This window comes from Malus domestica, chromosome 02, assembly GCF_042453785.1.
Source record: "Malus domestica chromosome 02, GDT2T_hap1".
Taxonomy (NCBI): domain Eukaryota; kingdom Viridiplantae; phylum Streptophyta; class Magnoliopsida; order Rosales; family Rosaceae; genus Malus; species Malus domestica.
The window spans coordinates 34,083,280-34,103,149 of NC_091662.1; the positions used below are offsets into that span (position 1 = coordinate 34,083,280).

A 19,870-nucleotide genomic window follows, 5' to 3' on the forward strand; every position below is an offset into this window, starting at 1 on the left:
TCCTGCAAGGAAAGGCACCAAAACTCACGTACGTCGTTAACAGACGTACGTACGACGGGGCATACTACCTAGCTGACGACATTTACCCACGGTGGGAAACCTTTGTCAAAACAGTGCCACGCCCGCGAAGTGCAAAAGAAAAACATTTTGCAAGCTGTCAAGAAGGGTGCATGAAGGATGTGGAGCGTTGTTTTGGTATCCTTCAAGCTCGTTGGGCGATCGTCAGGGGTGCTGCCAGAATGTTCGATATAGAGTCACTTCGATCCATCATGATGACGTGCGTCATTCTTCACAACATGATTGTGGAAGATGAGTTTGATTATGATGCGGTTGATGAATATGAGCCAGAGGCAGACACGATGAACAATTCAAGAACACGGATATATTGTGCGCATGATGCCACCGAAGAACCCGTGCAACACGAGCCATTAGAAATCGATGGACGTTACAATAAAAGGGTCATTCAACGATATACTGCACTTCAAAGGTCATCTATGCACAATGATTGGCAAATTGACTTGATAGAGCACCAGTGGGCATTAAAACAAGCTGAAGATACTTAAGTTTATTTAGTATGTTTGTTTGTATTTGGTGTGTTTATGTAATTTTATTTGGTGTGTTTTTTGTAGTAAGTTTTTTATTATTTCGTATGTTTATGTAATTTTATTTGGTGTGAATTATTTGGTATGTTTATGTATTTTTATTTGGTGTGTTTTTTGTAGTGAGTTTTTTATTATTTCGTATGTTTATGTAATTTTATTTGGTGTGTTTATGTAATTTTATTTGGTGTGTTTTTTGTAGTGAGTTTTTTATTATTTCGTATGTTTATGTAATTTTATTTGGTGTTAATTATTTGGTATGTTTATGTATTTTTATTTGGTGTGTTTATGTAATTCCAATTGGTGAGTTTTATTTGGTGTGTTTATGTAATTCCAATTGGTGAGTTTTATTTGGTGTGTTTTATAATTTCATTATACGTGAACAATTTGATGAATTAAAGATTCTATTATTAGGATAAATATATTACGAAATTAAATACATGTACTCTCACTTTAAATAAAGTACTAACTTCAATAAAATGGAAATAACATAAATAATAAATTACAACCCAAAGTGATTGGAAAACTATGGGCTCCGATTACAAAAGTACCCTATTCCTCACCACTTAACCAATCTGTGGTGCTAGGATCATCTTGTCTTGTTGTGCTAGGACCATCTTGTCTTGATCTCGCTTCTCTTGCACGCCTCCTTTGCACCACATCCGCTTTCTCCGACTGCCAAAAATATTTAGAATTTGGAGACATCCCTTCTAAACGCGTGTTCATAATGTCACGATCTCGTTGTGCAATTCTTTCTTCTCTAAGCAACTCCCTTTCTTGCCTAAGTAGCTCTCTTTCCCTCTGTTCAGCTTGAAATGCTTGTTGAATAGCTGCAGCTTTTACCTCTTCTCTAGCCTTGTCAGCCTCATATTTCGCCAATTCCCGCGCCAACGTCAATTCACCTTGACGAGCAAGTTCTTGCATGTACTTTCCATAATCATTCTTGGAAGCACTCCCTTTCCTCTTTGAAGCCTTCTTACCTAGAGGCCTAATTGGATAACGGGTCGACCCCGACGCTTGTTCAGGAATGGGCGTTTCAGGCACTTCTTCTCCATCTTCTTCATCAACATGGGAGCCATGATCGGGTGTAGAGTGTGGAGGGGTGCTGTGTACAAAGGTGCTGTGTAAAAGGATGCTGTTCATGCATACTTCTGGACCAACAGGCACAACTTTGAATTTAGGACAATCTTTAACAATATTCGAACATTCCCACCGGGTGAATGATTTGTTTCTTGATTTGATTTTGGCACCATACCATGCTTGTGCTTGAAGTTGCTACAAATGAATAATATTGAAATTATTAGGTAACAAATAAATAATACAAACAAATGAATAATAATGAAATTATTAGGTAACAAATAAATAATACAAACAAATAATAATAATGAAATTATTAGGTAACAAATAAATAATACAAACAAATAATAATAATGAAATTATTAGGTAACAAATAAATAATACAAACAAATAATAATAATGAAATTATTAGGTAACAAATAAATAATACAAACAAATAATAATAATGAAATTATTAGGTAACAAATAAATAATACAAACAAATAATAATAATGAAATTATTAGGTCACAAATAAATAATACAAACAAATAATAATAATGAAATTATTAGGTAACAAATAAATAATACAAACAAATAATAATAATGAAATTATTAGGTAACAAATAAATAATACAAACAAATAATAATAATGAAATTATTAGGTCACAAATAAATAATACAAACAAATAATAATAATGAAATTAGGTCACAAATAAATATTGCAAACAAATAATAATAATGAAATTAGGTAACAAATAAATGAAACAAACAAATAATTATAATCAAATTAGGTAACAAAATAATAATACAAACAAATAATTATAATATATTCTTACCTCATCCGCATAATTTGCCCCACTTCGAACATTATTACTAGCTTGTGTCAAGGCATCTCTCCACGTACTAAAGGAATGGCTAAGTATTTTCCAACGACTGGATATCGATTCTTTGGTTCTTTTCCCACTCATTTGCTCAACAAATTTGGTATGAATTAAACTCCACATTTTTCACAATTGCATCTCATTACCCGTAAGGGAATTATGAGTAACTTCAACCCAGCTAGTGCACAACGCAACATCTTCAAGAAGCGACCAATTCGAACCTGCATCAGTAGCCATTTTGTGGAAAAAAATTGGATTGAAACTTTGAGAGAAAGATAGGAATTTGATTGAAAGTAGTTGAGAAAATATGAAATTGTGGTGTAAGGTAGATGGAGAAGAAGTGGTATTTATAGAAAAGTAAAAACAATTTTTTTTTCAGATTTTTTACAATTTTTTCGGATTTTTTACATTTTTTTTTTAATTTTTATTCAAATAATTAATCTCTGCCGTTGGATTTAAAAAATTTGAATTCCAACACTCCAGATTGTGCCACGTGTCACAACGGTAACTTTTCTTACCCTATCACGTCGAATCCTTATGAAAGTGAATCCAGAACAAAATCGCGCTAAAGCTAGGGCGTCACCCGTAAGTGGCGCGCTGTGTGGCCCGAGCACAGTGATAAGTGAGCAAGGGTCGCTGTATCTCCATCGGCACCCGGATGCAGTGTTAAATGAGCAAGGGGGCCGTAGAAACTTCTTTTCGAACGACTCCACTCAAAGTTGTTTGGGAGCATATGCTCCTATCAACTTTACACGGGACACACAAAAGAAGTACTTTGATCCTATTAGACGGGGGAGGGTGAAGAAGCTAGGACAGAAGGGTAGAGTTCAAGAGAGCAAAATGCGTTTAGGAACGTGGAATATAGGAACCTTAACGGGAAAATCTATGGAAGTAGTGGAAGTTATGGTGAGGAGAAGGATAAATATTATGTGCCTACAAGAAACTAAGTGGGTTGGTAGTAAGGCAATGGATCTAGAAAACTCAGGGTTTAAACTTTGGTATTCGGGCACAAATAGAACGAGAAACGGTGTTGGCATCATCGTGGACAAGACCTTGACACAAGATGTTGTAGATGTTAAGAGGGTAGGAGATAGAATCATGGCAATCAAGATTGTAATAGGACAAGAACTTATCAATGTGATTAGTGCGTACGCACCTCAAGTAGGGTTGGATACGAGTTCGAAGGAGAAATTTTGGGAAGACCTTGGAGACTTGGTGCAAGGAATTGCTCAGACGGAGAAGTTATTTATAGGAGGAGATCTAAATGGACACGTGGGCAGGGAGACAGGCAACTATGGAGGTTTTCATGGTGGCCATGGTTTTGGGGAGAGAAACGAGGATGGGGAAGCTATCTTGGATTTTGCAATGGCATATGATCTCTTCTTAGCCAACACCTTCTTTAAGAAGAGAGAAGAACATGTGATCACCTACAAGAGTGGGTCGTCAAAAACACAAATAGATTTTCTTCTAATGAGGAAAGGGGATTGTATAACTTGTAAGGATTGCAAAGTTATACCAGGAGAGAGCGTGGCTAATCAACATCGCTTGTTGGTGATGGATGTACATATCAAAAGAGGGAGACAAAAGAACAAGACTTGGAAGTGCCCAAGGACTAGATGGTGGAATCTAAAAGAAGAAAAACAAGCCATTTTCAAAGAGAAGGTAATCACCCAATGTGTGTGGGATAGAGAGGGGGAAGCTAGCCAAATGTGGGATTCCATGGCTAGTTGTATCCGAAAAGTAGCAAAAGAGGTATTAGGAGAGTCCAAGGGCTTTGCCCCACACCAAAAGGAATCTTGGTGGTGGAATGAGGAGGTACAAACAAAGGTGAAGGCTAAGAAGGAATGTTGTAAAGCCTTATACAAGGAGAGGACCGATGAAAATGGTGAAAGGTATAGAAAAGCGAAGCAAGAGGCGAAGAAAGCGGTCAGAGAAGCTAAGTTAGCGGCTTACGACGATATGTATAAATGACTAGATACCAAAGAAGGAGAGTTGGATATCTATAAACTAGCTAGAGCAAGGGAAAAGAAGACAAGGGACCTAAACCAAGTGAGGTGCATCAAGGATGAGGATGGAAATGTTCTTGCTACAGAGAACGCGGTTAAAGACAGATGGAGAGGTTATTTTCATAATCTTTTCAATGAAGGACATGAAAGGAGTGCTTCTTTAGGGGAGTTGAGTAACTCAGAAGAGTGTAGAAACTACTCTTTTTATCGTCGAATCCGGAAGGAAGAAGTGGGTGTAGCTTTGAAGAAGATGAAGCATAGAAAAGCAATAGGCCCAGACGATATACCAATCGAAGTGTGGAAAGTTTTGGGAGAGACAGGTATAACATGGCTCACTGACCTTTTCAATAGGATTTTGAAAACGAAGAAGATGCCAAATGAGTGGCGAACGAGCACTTTGGTGCCTATCTACAAGAATAAGGGCGACGTACAAAATTGCATGAACTATAGGGGTATTAAGTTAATGAGTCATACAATGAAGCTCTGGGAGAGAGTCATTGAGCATAGATTGAGGCAAGAGACACGGGTTTCGGACAACCAATTCGGGTTCATGCCAGGGCGCTCAACCATGGAGGCAATCTATCTCTTACGAAGATTGATGGAAAGATATAGAGATGGGAAAAAGGATTTACACATGGTCTTTATAGATTTGGAAAAAGCGTATGATAGGGTCCCAAGAGACATTCTTTGGAGGATCTTAGAGAAGAAAGGAGTACGAGTAGCATATATCCAAGCTATAAAGGATATGTATGAAGGAGCAAAGACTGCCGTAAGAACTCATGAAGGACAAACCGAAAGCTTTCCCATAACTGTAGGATTACATCAAGGCTCATCCTTAAGTCCTTACCTTTTTGCGTTGGTAATGGATGAGTTAACAGGACATATTCAAGATGATATTCCTTGGTGTATGCTTTTCGCAGACGATATAGTGTTGATAGATGAAACTCAGGAAGGGGTAAATGCAAAGCTTAACCTTTGGAGAGAAGTGTTGGAATCTAAAGGTCTTCGCCTAAGCCGATCAAAGACAGAATATATGGAGTGCAAGTTCAGTGCAGATGGAGGCCAAAACGAGTTAGGGGTGAGGATCGGAGATCAAGAAATACCAAAGAGCGACCGTTTTCGTTACCTAGGATCTATCTTGCAAAAGAACGGAGAATTAGATGGAGATCTCAATCATAGAATACAAGCTGGATGGATGAAGTGGAAGAGTGTATCTGGCGTGTTGTGTGACCGCCGTATGCCACTGAAGCTCAAGGGAAAATTTTATAGGACGGCAATAAGGCCGGCGATGCTGTATGGCACAGAATGTTGGGCGGTGAAGCATCAACACGTACACAAAATGAGTGTAGCGGAGATGAGGATGCTTCGTTGGATGTGTGGGTACACGAGAAAGGATAAGATTAGGAATGAGGATATCCGGGGTAAAGTAGGAGTAGCCGAAATTGAAGGAAAGATGAGAGAAAATCGGTTACGGTGGTTTGGACATGTGCAAAGAAGGCCTACTGACCCTCCGATTAGAAGATGCGACTATGGGACAGAGGTTCAGGGCCGAAGGGGTAGAGGAAGACCTAGGAAAACTTTGGAAGAGACTCTAAGAAAAGACTTAGAGTACTTGGATCTAACGAAGGACATGACACAGGACCGAGCACAATGGCGTTCTAAGATTCATATAGCCGATCCCACTCAGTGACTTGGATTTTCCAAGTCTCCAACCGAGAAGTTTTCCTCACTCGAAAAATTAAGGGAACACTACCCCAACCTACATGCTCCACTCAGAAAGCTTCAACATACAAGCTTCAACAAAAGAAAATTCAAAGAACTTAGCGAAGAAGGCTTTGGTGTATTTAACACAATACGTTGAAATGAAGGAAAACTTATTTATTGATATCCCCGATAAGCTACAAATATGTACATATACATGAGTCAAAATAAATAAACAAGATGGAGCCTTCACAAAGGTTGCTTAGGAGAAGTCTCAGCAGTCGGTAGAGCCCCAGAAAGAGAAGGCATCGGAGGGTGATCGTTCAGAGCCTCAGTACTGGACAGAACCCTAGAAGGAGGAGGCATCAGAGGTTGATCATTTGGAGCTTCATTACGCGGTACAGCCCCAGAAGACGAAGGCAATAAATGCCTTTGGAACAAACCCACAAATCTCTGATGATCAAGTAAAACCTGGCCATCAGTTTCCTTCATCTGGTCAAGCTTCCTCTTCATGTTTGTAGCATAGTCATGTGCGAGCCGGTGCAACTGTTTATTCTCATGCTTGAGCCCTCTAATCTCCTGTTTGAGACTCATCACTTCGGCCGCCAATGATTCAACTTGGCGGGTTCGAGCAAATAGGCGTTGGGCCATATTAGACACAGAACCTGCACACTGAACACTGAGAGCCAGTGAATCCTTAACAGCTAACTCATCAGACCGTTTGGAAAGTAGTCTGTTATCTTTGGGAGTGAGAAGGTTCCTGGCCACCACCGCAGCGGTCATATCATTCTTCATCACGGAATCCCCAACGGTAAGAGGACCAGTATGGGAGACGAAGGATGGGCGCCATATATTGTCTGGAGAAGGCGGGGCTGCCTCTTCAACAAGGTTCAAGTCAAAACGACGGTCGGAGGGGCCAGACATTTTCAAAGGTATTGAAGAGAGAAGAGGTCGGACAAATCAAGATCTTAGAAGTGCAAGAATGGAGCTTCTACTGGTGGAGATTCAAGTGTGCTTTGGAACTTAATGCCAGCCCCTATAAAAAGCTACACTCGACGGAGCTTCAGACATCGAAGAGGCGCCTGCTTAGAAATCGAAGAGGCGTTTGCTTTCTCAAAAGCTGGGCTGCTTAGAGACCACGAGGGTTGATCTCATAAATCGAAGAGGTGTTTGCTTTCTCAAAAGTTGGGCTGCTCAAAGACCACGAAAGCCGATCTCAAAAATCGAAGAGGCGCTCACTTCCTCAAAAGCTGGGCTCCTCAGAGACCACGAGGGCCGATCTCAGAAATCGAAGAGGCACCTACTTTTCCAGCCTTGTCAGCACCTGTCACACGCACACTCAGCTTTGCGGAAATTATGGGTATTTTGTCGAAAGACTTCTGGGGAAGTAGAAAACACATGAATCTTACTGTCCAATCACCCACTTCCCACACGCAGCAATAGCTCATGGGTACCACAGATAACTTTGCCAAAGTTCTCTGCCAAAGTTGAGCACGTGAAGCTTGCAGCTCCCACTACATCGCTCTGACCAAGAAGGGTAAAAGAATAGCAAAGAAACAGCACTAACAAAGTTTAGACCCATAAATTTTGAAGGTCTAGCTACCATATTATTACCCACAAGGGTAAAGGAACAGTACCACTGTTGGATAATTGGAAAGTCCCTGTGTGTCAACCTCTGTGCCTCGTGGCAAGGTAGACTAGCAAACAGGCCCAACCTTTACTCACATTCGAGAAAACACTCCCAATAAGATTGCTTGCTCCAAAATCGAAGAGGCACCGTCCTCCGAATCTCGAGAGCCAGACTCCCAACATGACTACTTTCTCAAAAATCGAAGAGAGGGTAAAGGAACAGTACCATTGCTGGATAATTGGAAAGTCCCTGTGTGTCAACCTCTGTGTTTCGTGGCAAGATAGACTAGCAAACATGCCCAACCTTTACTCACATTCGAGAAAACACTCCCAACAAGATTGCTTGCTCCAAAATCGAAGAGGCACCGCCCTCCGAATCTCGAGAGCCAGACTCCCAACATGATTACTTTCTCAAAAATCGAAGAGACACTGCTCCCCGAATCTCGAGAGCCAGACCCCAGCATGATTGCTTTCTCAAAAATCGAAGAGGCATCGTTCTCCGAATCAATCGAAGAGGCGCTCGCTTTCTCAAAAGCTGGGCTGCTCAGAGACCACGAGGGCCGATCTCAGAAATCGAAGAGGCACCTTCTTTTCTAGCCTTGTCAGCACCTGTCACACGCACACTCAGCTTTGCGGAAATTATGGGCATTCTGTCGAAGACTTCTGGTGAAGTAGAAAGCACATGAATCTTACTGTTCAATCACCCACTTCCCACACGCAACAATAGCTCATGGGTACCACAGATAACTTTGTCAAAGTCTCTGCCAAAGTTGAGCACGTGAAGCTTGCAGCTCCCACTACATCGCTCTGACCAAGAAAGGTAAAAGAATAGCAAAGAAACAGCACTAACAAAGTTTAGACACATAAATTTTGAAGGTCTAGCTACCATATTATTACCCACAAGGGTAAAGGAACAGTACCACTGCTGGATAATTGGAAAGTCCCTGTGTGTCAACCTCCGTGCTTCGTGGCAAGGTAGACTAGCAAACATGCCCAACCTTTACTCACATCCGAGAAAACACTCCCAACAAGATTGGTTACTCCAAAATCGAAGAGGCACCGCCTTCCGAATCTCGAGAGCCAGACTCCCAACATGATTACTTTCTCAAAAATCGAAGAGACACTGCTCCCCGAATCTCGAGAGCCAGACCCCCACCATGATTACTTTCTCAAAAATCGAAGAAGCATCGTTCTCCGAATCTCGAGAGCCAGATACCACATACCACTTTTTCAAAGTGCTCTGACAGAGTTAAAACATGTGAAGCTGGCAGCTCCCACTACCGTGCTATGACCAAGCAGGGTAAAGGAATAGCATTACTACTTGTTGTTAGGGAGACTCTTATATATGTCGACCTCCATCCCCAACGAACAGGCAGACCTGCAAAAATGCTCAACCCTTCCTCATATCTGAGAGGGCACTCCCAACGAAGCCTTTCGAAATATTCAGCTTTCTTTCCCCCCGATAATACATCTGCAAACAAGCTATACTAGAGCAAGAATATCTCATATCATCAGGGTTAAAAGCAAGAGTATCCCATATCATGCTTTTTCCCTGTCTTTTCCTTTGGCCTTGTTTTTACCTGCAAGACAAGGAGAAAGAGAGCAATCAGTCAGCACTTGAAATCAAGCTCCCAGCCAGGAACTGACAGCCTGGAACCCCTTACCTGATTACTTACCTGGCATTGCTCTCGAGTACTCATCTTCAACATCTTATGTTGCCAGGGAAGATACCGCATCTGCTTGAGGAACAGATAGGGCAAGTGCGAAGGATACAAGGAAGCATGTGGAGACAAGCGTAACAGCACACGTGCCGATCCATCCATTACTCTGTCAAAAGCAAAAGTATCTCATATCAGCAGGGTCGAACGTACTCTAGATTTGATGGACTTGTTTTGACCCTCAAATTCTTCAGTCGGCCTTATACTCTGGAGGAAACCAGAAAACCCTCCAGCTCAGTTCAAGAATAAGCCTGTGGAAAGTTACTTCTTCAAAAGCAAAAGTATCCCATATCATATCTTCTCATTTTTCTTCTCTTTATCCTTCATGCTGCTGCAAGATGGGGAGAAGGTGAACAATCAGCCGGAGCTCTGATTGCTTACCTTGTCTGTCACCTCTTTCAGCAAATCCCCTAGCTCGGCGACTTGGGGGACTCCTACTACATGGTTTGTATCGCGCTTGACCAAGCCTGAAACTACAAGTAAGCTTCAAGTGAAATTGATACATTACCTTGTGCATCTCCACCAGTTAAAGATACCACCCCTGGATGGAGGAAGAGTACTTCCAGAGAAGCTGCCACATCTACCTATGAGACAGATAAGGCAAGTCAAGATGATACCACACTCCGATACTTAGAAGTTTCGTGATTACGAGATCATTCTCCCACAATATTTCCTAATGTCATTTGTACTCTAATGTCATTTGTACTAAATCATTCACTTGTACTCACTAAAGGAGAGCTTGAACCTATGTACTTGTGTAAACCCTTCACAATTAATGAGAACTCTTCTATTCCGTGGACGTAGCCAATCTGGGTGAACCACGTACATCTTGTGTTTGCTTTCCTATCTCTATCCATTTATATACTTATCCACACTAATGACCGGAGCAATTTAGCGAAGATCATAAAAAGCGACCGTTTTCGCTACCTAGGATCTATCTTACAAGAGAACGGAGAATTAGATGGAGATCTCAACCATAGAATACGAGCTGGATGGATGAAGTGTAAGAGTGCATCCAGCATGTTGTGTGACCGTCGTAGGCTACTGAAGCTCAAGGGAAAGTTTTATAAGACGGCAATAAGGCCAGCGATGTTGTATGGCACAGAATGTTGGGCGGTGAAACATCAACACGTACACAAAATGGGTGTAGCAGAGATGAGGATGCTTCGTGGGATGTGTGGGCACACGAGAAAGGATAAGATTGAGAATAAGGATATTCGAGGTAAAGTAGGAGTAGCCGAAATTGAAGGAAAGATGAGAGAAAATCGGTTCCGGTGATTTGGACATGTGCAAAGAAGGCCGACTGACGCTCCGGTTCGAAGATGTGACTACGGGACAGAGGTTCAGGGCCGAAGGGGTAAAGGAAGACCTAGGAAAACTTTGGAAGAGACTCTAAGAAAAGGCTTAGAGTACTTGGATCTAACGGAGGACATGACACAAAACCGAGCGCAATGGCGTTCTAGGATTCATATAGCCGACCCCACTTAGTGGGAAAAGGCTTTGTTGTTGTTGTTGTTGTTTGAGATCCAACGGTCCAAATGAAGGAGCCGTTGAGATCGAATGGACCGTGGGAAGCCACGTGGCTTCCCAACGGTAACTGTGAAAAGTTGTAAAGCTGCCTGTTTTTCTGAAAAGCTGTCTGGCGACGCGCCCCCACGCGCGAGTGGGGTGCACGCGCCTGACAGAAAAAAATAAAAATTTGGCTTGGTGCTCGGGCTCCGGGGCTGTCACAAATTGACAGGCCCCCTACTCGGGCCTTCTCCACGAGCTCGGGCCTCTTGTGGCTGGACCCAGTTGACAGGCCCTCAGGCCTTTTGATCTCGCCTGTCCCCCGGCCAATTGACATGGCTGGAAGTGCTCTTATAGTCCCAAGAAAATTAACCTCGACCACCTCGCCTTTGACGGTTAATCGAGTAACAGATCACTATTTAGAGAGCCATATATTACCCTTTCTTTTTATTTAAACATAAATTTACAGAAAAATGCAAATCAATAAGAATTAACACATATAACAAAGTAAACTTTCAATATGAAAAAATTAGGGTAAATCTTTGTTTACTACCCTTAAGTTTCGTGATTTTCAACATTTAATACATCAAGTTTTTTTCGTCCCAAAGTCATACCTAAAGTGTAAATTTTGGGATAGTCTCATACATTCGTTAGTTAAACTGTTAAGTCTGTTGTTAACTGATGACGTGGCACCTATGTGGACAATGACTAGGCGCCACGTGTCATTAAAAAATTAAAAAAAAATTAAACTATTAAAATAAATAATTAAAAAAGTATTTAAAAAAAAAAACCACGCGTCTTCTACCTCACCTCCCCTCCTCTCTGCACCGCCAAATCACAGAAAAAAGGGCCACCCTTCTTCTTCAACCTGAGCTCTCAAATGGTCTACAACCAAACCATCAAAACCCCAATTGAAGTCTAACTTCTAGTTCTCCAATTTCTAAACTTTCTAATTATTTATGTGATTGAATTTGATTTGACTTTTAGGGTTTAATTCATGTCTTGCAATTGGGTTCTGTTTTGATTTGGGGAGGGTTGCAGCTTTCGTTTGATTTGAGGATGAAGACGACGATGGTAGGGATCAGGGGAGTCACAGAGGGAGAAGGTGGGTCGGGGAGGTGAAGAGGGATGAGCGGGACGAGCACACCAAACGTGGCGACTCATACACCAGTGCAAATAGGTAGATTTTCCATTCAAATCCAAACTAAAAACATAAAAATTGAAGCATTTCCTTTCCTAAATCTACCTAACGGCCAGCCCACCAACCAACCAATTTACAAAATGCCCAATCTGAAACCCTAACAACCTAACCCCCGAACCCATGCAAAGTCTTACCTTGCCTCTTGAGCGCATAAATGACGTCCATCGTCGTCACAGTCTTCCTTTTGGTGTGCTCAGTGTAAGTCACGACGACAAGGTCTCCGGCGAAGGGAGAAAAGTGCTCGGACGACAGTGGGGATGGGTCTTCCTTTCTCCATGTTTGTGGGGTTAGGAATGGAATTTATGAAAGAGAATTGGATATGAGATTGGGGTGGGGACGACAGAGAAGGGGATGGGAGTAGATCCACGAGGGAGGGGATGTGGTTAGAATGGTGGTCGGATGAGGGGGAAGGATAGATGTGCAGACGTTAAGGTAGGTGCAGTGGGGAGAATGGAGGGAGAAGGGAAGGGGTCGGGTGGGGAAGACAAATGAGTTCTAGGTTTTTTTCTTTTTTTTTAAAAATACTTTTTTTTAATTAATTATTTTAATAGTTTAATATTTTTTAATGACACATGGCGTTCAGTCATTGTCCACATAGGTGCTTAACAGTTTGACTAACAGATGTATGAGACTGTCCAAAAATTTACACTTTAGGTATGACTCTGGGACGAAAAAAACTTGATGTAACAAATGTTGAAAACCATGAAACTTGAAGGTAATAAACAGAGATTTACCCAAAAATTTATTAAGGTTGTGACATAGAAAAGAATGGGGGTGTTTGAAGAAAATTAGGAGATGAGAGAACATTAGGGAAAAGGTCAAGAAGTTGGGAGGAGGTCGAGGAGTTGGATGAAATGTTCTTAATTGGTTTATTGAGATAAACATGAGAACCAAATTGACCAAATTAAAAACACAAAGACTAAATTGGCCAAATGGCTATCACACGAGGCTATTTTGACATTTAAGCCTTCTTTTATTGTAAGTATTTAGTAGGAGAGGGTCTTGGTACAACATAAAGGAGTGGGATCAAAAGTAGGTCAGAGTGAATATGGCAAATCAAGGATTGGGATAAAGAAAGTGTGTTCCTTTTTATTCTCCACGAACAAGCAGTTCGATTGTCGGATCTCAGAATTTCTCTTTTCGTCGAGAAGATTGCTTAAACAAAACAATTCTAACTATATTTTTCACTGTTTCATCATCCAAAAGGAAAACTATATGTTTTCAACCTATAAGTTCAGAGTTCTTTGATTTAACACATTTATGTTCTACTCATTTAGAACCCAATTTATTTCTGGATTTTCAAAAAAAAAAAAAAAAAAAAAAAAAAAAAGGTAGAAAGTATTGTATGGAATTTATTTCCTTTTACAAAAAGAGTCATCGAGTGTCAATGCTTTTACATCACTTTGAGATTTTGAAACTATATCTGGCCATTTTTCTCTTCTGGCTATTTGAGTATCGTGTTTGTTGTTAAATTAACAAAGTGGGAAATGTCGATTCTAATTAAAAAAAGACGTTAGAAGCTTCTTTCCCTTCGTGAGAGTTCATTCTCCCTTATGATCACTGTTCTAAAAATTATCGTCTAGCGGTCTAGGCGTTAGGCAGTTGGTCACCGTCTCGATTAATGCAGCGTTTGAAAATTAAGAAAATGCGTCTGGACCTGCTAAGGCAGCCGTCTAGGTCGCGACTCACTTAAACAGAAAATAGATAACTTTCATTTTGCATTTTATTTTTTTCAATAAATTGTAAGAGACTTGTTGCATACTTAAATGAACACACATTATATCCTTGTTCTCCATGTTATGTTTCAATACTTCGTAATATATATATATATATATATATATATATATATATATCATTATATTTTGTAGTTTATTATGAAATTATATATATTTAAGGTATAAACAGATACTTATTTACACGAAATATAATAGATTTATTTAAATCTGCCTAGTCCGCCTAAGCGCCTGCCTAGTCCGTCTAAGCGCCTGCCTAGTCACTAGGCCTTAGGCCTCAGCCTGCCGTCTGACTAGCGTATTGTGTCTTTTAGAACCTTGCTTGTGAGAGTTTGTTGTTAACTTCTTGGGTAAATCTCTGTTTACTACCCTTATGTTTTGTGGTTTTCAACATTTAGTACATCAAGTTTTTTTCGTCCCAGAGTCATACCTAAAGTGTAAATTTTGGGACAGTCTCATACATCCGTTAGTTAAACTGATAAGTCTCCCGTTAACTGTGACGTGGCACCCACGTGGACAATGACTGGGCGCTATGTGGGTCTATGTGGAATATTTTTTTTTTTTTAGAGAAGGGGTTCCAAAAAAAAAACTTCCCACCCAAATTTTTTTTCCCACAACCATGTACCTTACATTTTTTCCCGCCAAAATTTTTTGAAAAAAAAAATCAAATTAAACAGGGAAAAAACCACAACTTTCTATTCCAAATCTGCAAATTCAATTCCAAACAAACTTTGAATTCTCAATCTGCAAATTCATCATTTAAACTACCAACAAAGTTCAATTGTCAACAACTTTCAATTCACACAAAAGTATCAAAAGACCACAACTTTTACAACTAATGCGTCAAGGTGTTATTAAAAAAATACTAAAGATCTGTAAAAAAAACTGGCCAAAACACTAATGGGTCAACCTTAACAACTAATTGAACTCTGTCCAAAACACTAAAGATATATCGGAAAGTTGATTAAAAACAAAACTACGGGCATATTCGACTATAACAAAATGAACCCTTAAACTACCTAAAGCATTAAAGCAGCATCATGGAACATTCCTCCTCTTTTTCTGAAGTGGTTTGAGAGGCTTGAGTTGGCTGAGATGAAGGTTGTGGAGCTACCTGAGTGCATAGTTGCGATGATTGAGAGGGTTATGATGCCTTAGATGTTGAGGCCTAAGTAATGAACTTATATAGCATTAGCATTGACAGATACTACACCTCACAAATAACAAATTCACTTAAGAAATGAAAATTCAACAAAAAATATCAAAATTATACCTCATTTTTCTTGCTTTTTCTTCCTTTTCTAACAGCTGGAGGATGATGAGTGGTAGGGCATCTGGCCTTGTTGTGTCCCGAGGCCTTGCAAACACTACACTTCACACTTTTTTTGCCCTCTCTTGCTTAACTTGAATTTATTTTCATCACCCTCCCTATGTCTCTTCTTTTTTGGTCTCCCCAACTGCCTTTTAAAAGTTGGAGGAAGAATGCATTTATTTTCAGATGGCTCCCAAAATTTCATGCCTTGGACAGGTTGAATCAAGTTTTCGTAAGCTTCAAAGTACTTCTCCTTCTTGTACCAAGAGGAAACAAATTCTGAAGGCTGTCTCCTTGCATAATAGATGGCTAAGCAACTATGTATGCAAGGAAAGTCTGTCAAATTCCATCTTCTGCATGAGCAAGTGCACCCATTCAAATCCACCACAAATATATTGCCTCTGCCTTCATCCACTTCAAATTTTTCTCCTCCATACCATGTAGCTATAGTGTGTGAGCTTTTCAGTTTGTACTCCTCAAACTTCTTCTGAATTTTTGGGCAGATAGCTCATTTATCCTTCCTCATTGCATCTCTTCTCAACCATATCATCTTCATCAATAAAACTCATATAGTTTCCAGCATGATAATAATAGGCCTGTCCCTAGACCTTAGGATAAAAGAATTGAAGCTCTCACAGAGGTTGTTTAAGAGAATGTCACATTGAGTGTGTGTCTCAAAGTGTGACCTACTCCAATGCAATGCTGGTTTATTCTCCAACCATTTATAAGCTTCTTCATTCAGCCTAATCACCTCAACTATACTCTTTCTGCGATGGTTGTTGCCTTGGCAGCATTCTATAAGGCATCTTTTAATTCTTTCCCTTTAAACTCATCTGCCTTGTAGTTGGTGTATAAGTACCTAACACATAACCGATGATTACAATTAGGTAGTACCTTCTCAAAAGCTGGTATTAAACCCTTTTGTTTGTCAGAAATGAAAGTCTAAGCATGCTGGTTCACAATTCCCAAGTCAGCAGCTAGCAGTTCCAGAAACCAAACCCAACTGTCTTTGTTCTCGAGCTCCACTATAGTATATGCAATAACCCAAGTTTGGTTATTTGCATCCATTCCCACTACAGACAGTAACTGGCCTTTGAACACCCCTTTCAAGTGACAACCATCCCACCCTACAAGCTGCCTACATCCATTATTAAATCCATTTTTGCAAGCCCCCAAACAAATATAAATCCTCTGAAATATCACATGAGTATCATCATAGGGCAACACCTTCATCTGAATTGTACTACCCCGGTTTGTCCTTCTAAACTCATCACAGTATTCCCATAACTTTGTGTACTGATCCATGTTACTCCCCTAAAGGATTTTCAAACATTGTGCTCTCACTTTGTAGGTTGTCTTGATGTGGATCTCAACCATTCTTTCCTCCTTCACTGTTTCCATAAATGTAGTGATGGGCATGCTTGGGTTGAGTCTGAACTTGTCCACATACCTTTTCACAAGCCATGCCACTTTGCAGTTAGGATTTTCCCTCCAAATCCTCAAACATTCATGTTTCCCAACATAGGTTTTCCCTTGCATTGAATATTCATTGTACATCCTAGAAGCATACAATCTCCATGGACAATTTTTCTCACACATTGCACTAATCTTCCATTTCTCATTCATTTTTAGCTTAATAGAATGTGCATCATGCTTAATGGAGTGAAACCACACTGCCTCTCTCAACTGTGCAGCAACTCTGAACTTTAATCCCTTTTCAAACTTTGGATCATCCCTGTTAGCTTCTTCATTAAACTCATGGTAGATGACCTTCTCATCACATTCTGAACCTGAATCGTCAACACTGTGCAGGCCATATAAGTCTTGTCTCTCATCATCAAGGGGAACGTCTTCTACATCCCTTGCATCAATAACTTCTTCTGGATGTTGGTTCCCAACCCATTCACCCCTTTCAGCATCTCCAACGACACTTTCTACAACCGTATCATCTACTGCACGACAATCATCATCTTCCAAACTGTAGTTACTATCCATAAACTCAATATATGTAGTGTCATCCTCTGCATTTACTGCCACAAACAATGCATATTTGTTAAAAACCTAAACTTTGCAAAAATAATTGAATACTGAAATTAAAATTGTAAAAATAAATGTTTCAAAAATTTTACCTTCATTAGCTTCTACTTCGGTCCCTTCATTAACTTCTTCAGCTTCGTGACCTTCTTCAATTTCATCACCTTCATCATCTTCATCACCTTTATTATCAGCATTGAGAGGACCATCTTCAACCTCATCTCCATTTCATTGTCCTCCCTCAGTTGCTTTAGCCTCATGTTCATCATCACCAATGTAGGCTATGTCATTCAAAAGACATAGCCATTTTTCTAAGTCATCTGCACCTTTTTTTGCTTTACCCTTCTTCAATTTTGAACCACTTCCCTTTGTAATCAAAATCACCAACCTCGATTCCTCAATATATTCTATAATGACACCTTTTTTTAATATGACACTCTCATCTAGATTCATCAAAAGTTTATGTTTCAAGGCAGCTTGCTTCGGACTCAGATGTTCTAGGTAAATTTCTATTTCCCTAACCCCTGGAACATACTTGCACATTTCAGCCACATCTTGGTCCCGTTCAATCAGCCTTTATCCCTCCCAATAAGACATCCCAGGAATCCTATACAACATCAACCCATCATATCTTAACTCCTTAACCATTTCATCAATCTCGAAAAAAGACATGAAATCTTTGTCTAAGTAATCAAACCAAGCCTCAAACCCTCCCGTATATGCACTTTCAGACCACTTCCCACCATGGTTAATTTTAAGGCTAAATAATTCGGGCATGCCTGCAAAGTCAAGGAGAAAGGTGAAAACAACATAAAATCCTGGAGGCACATGGGGAAAAAGGTGAAAACACTAGTATGACCATGAGGAAAAAAGGTGAAAACAAAACCATGGGGACCATGAATACAATTCCACATTTTTTCCTGAAACCATAGAAAAAAAGGTGAAAACAAAACCATAGGGACCACAATTGAAAACAAAACCACATGCACAACCCACTACAAAACACAATTCCATAAACCATAGAAAAAAAATGGGATTGGAACTCACAGATCCCTAATCCCTAAAATTCAAAATTGAAAAATCAAAAAACTTAAACCCATATTATCTACACTTCGAAAAAGGTAGGTTACTTACAATAAAGTGGTGTTTCACCCAATTCGATCCTCCTTTTTTCCACCCTATCGCCAACGATGGCTTCACGACATCTTTCCTAGAAATGTGTGTGCAACGTATGACAGCGTGTGAGGTAGAGCGATGGCGAGGTCAAGTGATGGCCCGTTGGTAGGGTTTCAGACAGAGATGGGTTGCGATTTTCTGGGGGAGTGAAAAGTGGTTTCACTTTTCACTTTTCACCTTTTCTATGGGAGATGGGGGGTCGAGAATTTTGAATTTTGAATTTTTTGTTCACTGAAACCCATTCTCTAAAATAAATAAATCCACGTGCTACCTAGTCATTGTCCATGTGGGCGTCACGTCATAGTTAACGGGGGACTTAACAGTTTGACTAACGGATGTATGAGACTGTCCCAAAATTTATACTTTAGGTATGCCTCTGGGACGAAAAAAACTTGATGTACTTCTTTCTCCCTCTTCCGTGGCCATCTCTGGCTGTGTCAAGGGTCGGTGGCCGTCACCTGTTTCTCCTTTTCTTCTTTTATTTTATGTGTACTCGTTGGCTTGCGTTTTGTACTAGACGTTTCGACCCAATCTACCTCGTTCTTCTCTCCAAGTTCCGATCCCTTCTTCAACCAATCTCTATTTCGCTTCCACCTCCTTATTTATCTTCATTCACCATCCTTTCCACCCCACCTAGCTTTGTCCTTCCTCGATCTCTCACAATTTTGTATTTGAAGACCATTTTTCTTCACACGACTTATAGCAAACCTCTCGGAAGGTGGGTACAGCTCCGGTTTCGATGGACACACCACCACCTTCTATGTGTATGCCTTTATTGGTATAGTTACTAATGGGTTCTCTTTCCCTGTGGTTTCATTCAATCTGTGGCTTAGATCCATTTGGTGCTTGATGGATGACGGTTGGAGCTTTCTTTTCCACCACTTATAGGGCTTCGGTTGGCTAGATCTCCGGTATTTGCTGGGATGGTGGTGCATGGTGGCGGATTCCGGTCCATGGCGGTTGGGTGCAGGCTGCTTTGTCTTGTTTTGTTTTTTGTATTTTTTGTCTGGGCCTAATTGTATGTTTGGGGTTTATTTTGCAATTCTAGTTACTTCATCCACCTATTAACAAGTCTCACGTCCACATCACAAATTTAACACAAGATCAAATGGCAAAACAAAAAATAAAAAAATAAACACTGATTTCTAATCGCATTATGCTATTGATTTGGTTACCATCACCTTCGCATCCTAGTTTTCTAATCGCAAGTAACCTTGACATCCCATTACATGTGGGTTTTTGTGCCGCCGCGAGGCAGAGTACCTGGACTTTGACGTAATGCGTAGCGAGGGTGCTGATAGCAGCCGACTAGTG

At 40.3% G+C, this 19,870-nt stretch overlaps 3 protein-coding genes and 1 long non-coding RNA gene across 4 annotated transcripts; 1 reads left to right on the forward strand and 3 right to left on the reverse strand.

Annotated features, from left to right (window-relative positions):
• Positions 1–1,101: 1,101 nt before the first annotated feature.
• On the reverse strand, positions 1,102–2,731 carry LOC139190158 (uncharacterized). The gene is made up of 2 exons (XM_070810026.1): positions 2,493–2,731; positions 1,102–1,874 (listed from the first exon to the last, which is right to left on the reverse strand). The coding sequence occupies exons 1-2, from the start codon at positions 2,658–2,660 to the stop codon at positions 1,152–1,154; spliced, it is 891 nt and encodes a 296-aa protein (XP_070666127.1). The 5' UTR covers positions 2,661–2,731; the 3' UTR covers positions 1,102–1,151.
• A 12,104-nt stretch (positions 2,732–14,835) lies between these two features.
• Positions 14,836–17,607, reverse strand: LOC114823789 (uncharacterized). Its single transcript, XM_029099215.2, has 3 exons — positions 17,476–17,607; positions 15,308–17,376; positions 14,836–15,202 (listed from the first exon to the last, which is right to left on the reverse strand). The coding sequence occupies exon 2, from the start codon at positions 17,339–17,341 to the stop codon at positions 16,661–16,663; it is 681 nt and encodes a 226-aa protein (XP_028955048.1). The 5' UTR covers positions 17,342–17,376; positions 17,476–17,607; the 3' UTR covers positions 14,836–15,202; positions 15,308–16,660.
• On the reverse strand, positions 16,289–16,651 carry LOC139192034 (uncharacterized). Its single transcript, XM_070813141.1, has one exon. It carries the CDS (start codon positions 16,649–16,651, stop codon positions 16,289–16,291), a length of 363 nt encoding a protein of 120 aa, XP_070669242.1.
• A 1,381-nt stretch (positions 17,608–18,988) lies between the features above and the next one.
• LOC114822016 (uncharacterized) lies at positions 18,989–19,627 on the forward strand. The gene is made up of 2 exons (XR_003770027.2): positions 18,989–19,274; positions 19,390–19,627. It is a non-coding gene; the product is annotated as an uncharacterized lncRNA (long non-coding RNA).
• Positions 19,628–19,870: the final 243 nt, after the last annotated feature.

Coding starts and splice junctions, on each gene's coding strand:
- LOC139192034 (XM_070813141.1), bottom strand. CDS start 16,651: ATGGATCAGTACACAAAGTTATGGGAATACTGTGATGAGTTTAGAAGG.
- LOC114823789 (XM_029099215.2), bottom strand. CDS start 17,341: ATGGATAGTAACTACAGTTTGGAAGATGATGATTGTCGTGCAGTAGAT.
- LOC139190158 (XM_070810026.1), bottom strand. CDS start 2,660: ATGTGGAGTTTAATTCATACCAAATTTGTTGAGCAAATGAGTGGGAAA. Junction 1,875..2,492: donor GGGCAAATTATGCGGATGAG/GTAAGAATATAT, acceptor ATTCATTTGTAG/CAACTTCAAGCACAAGCATG.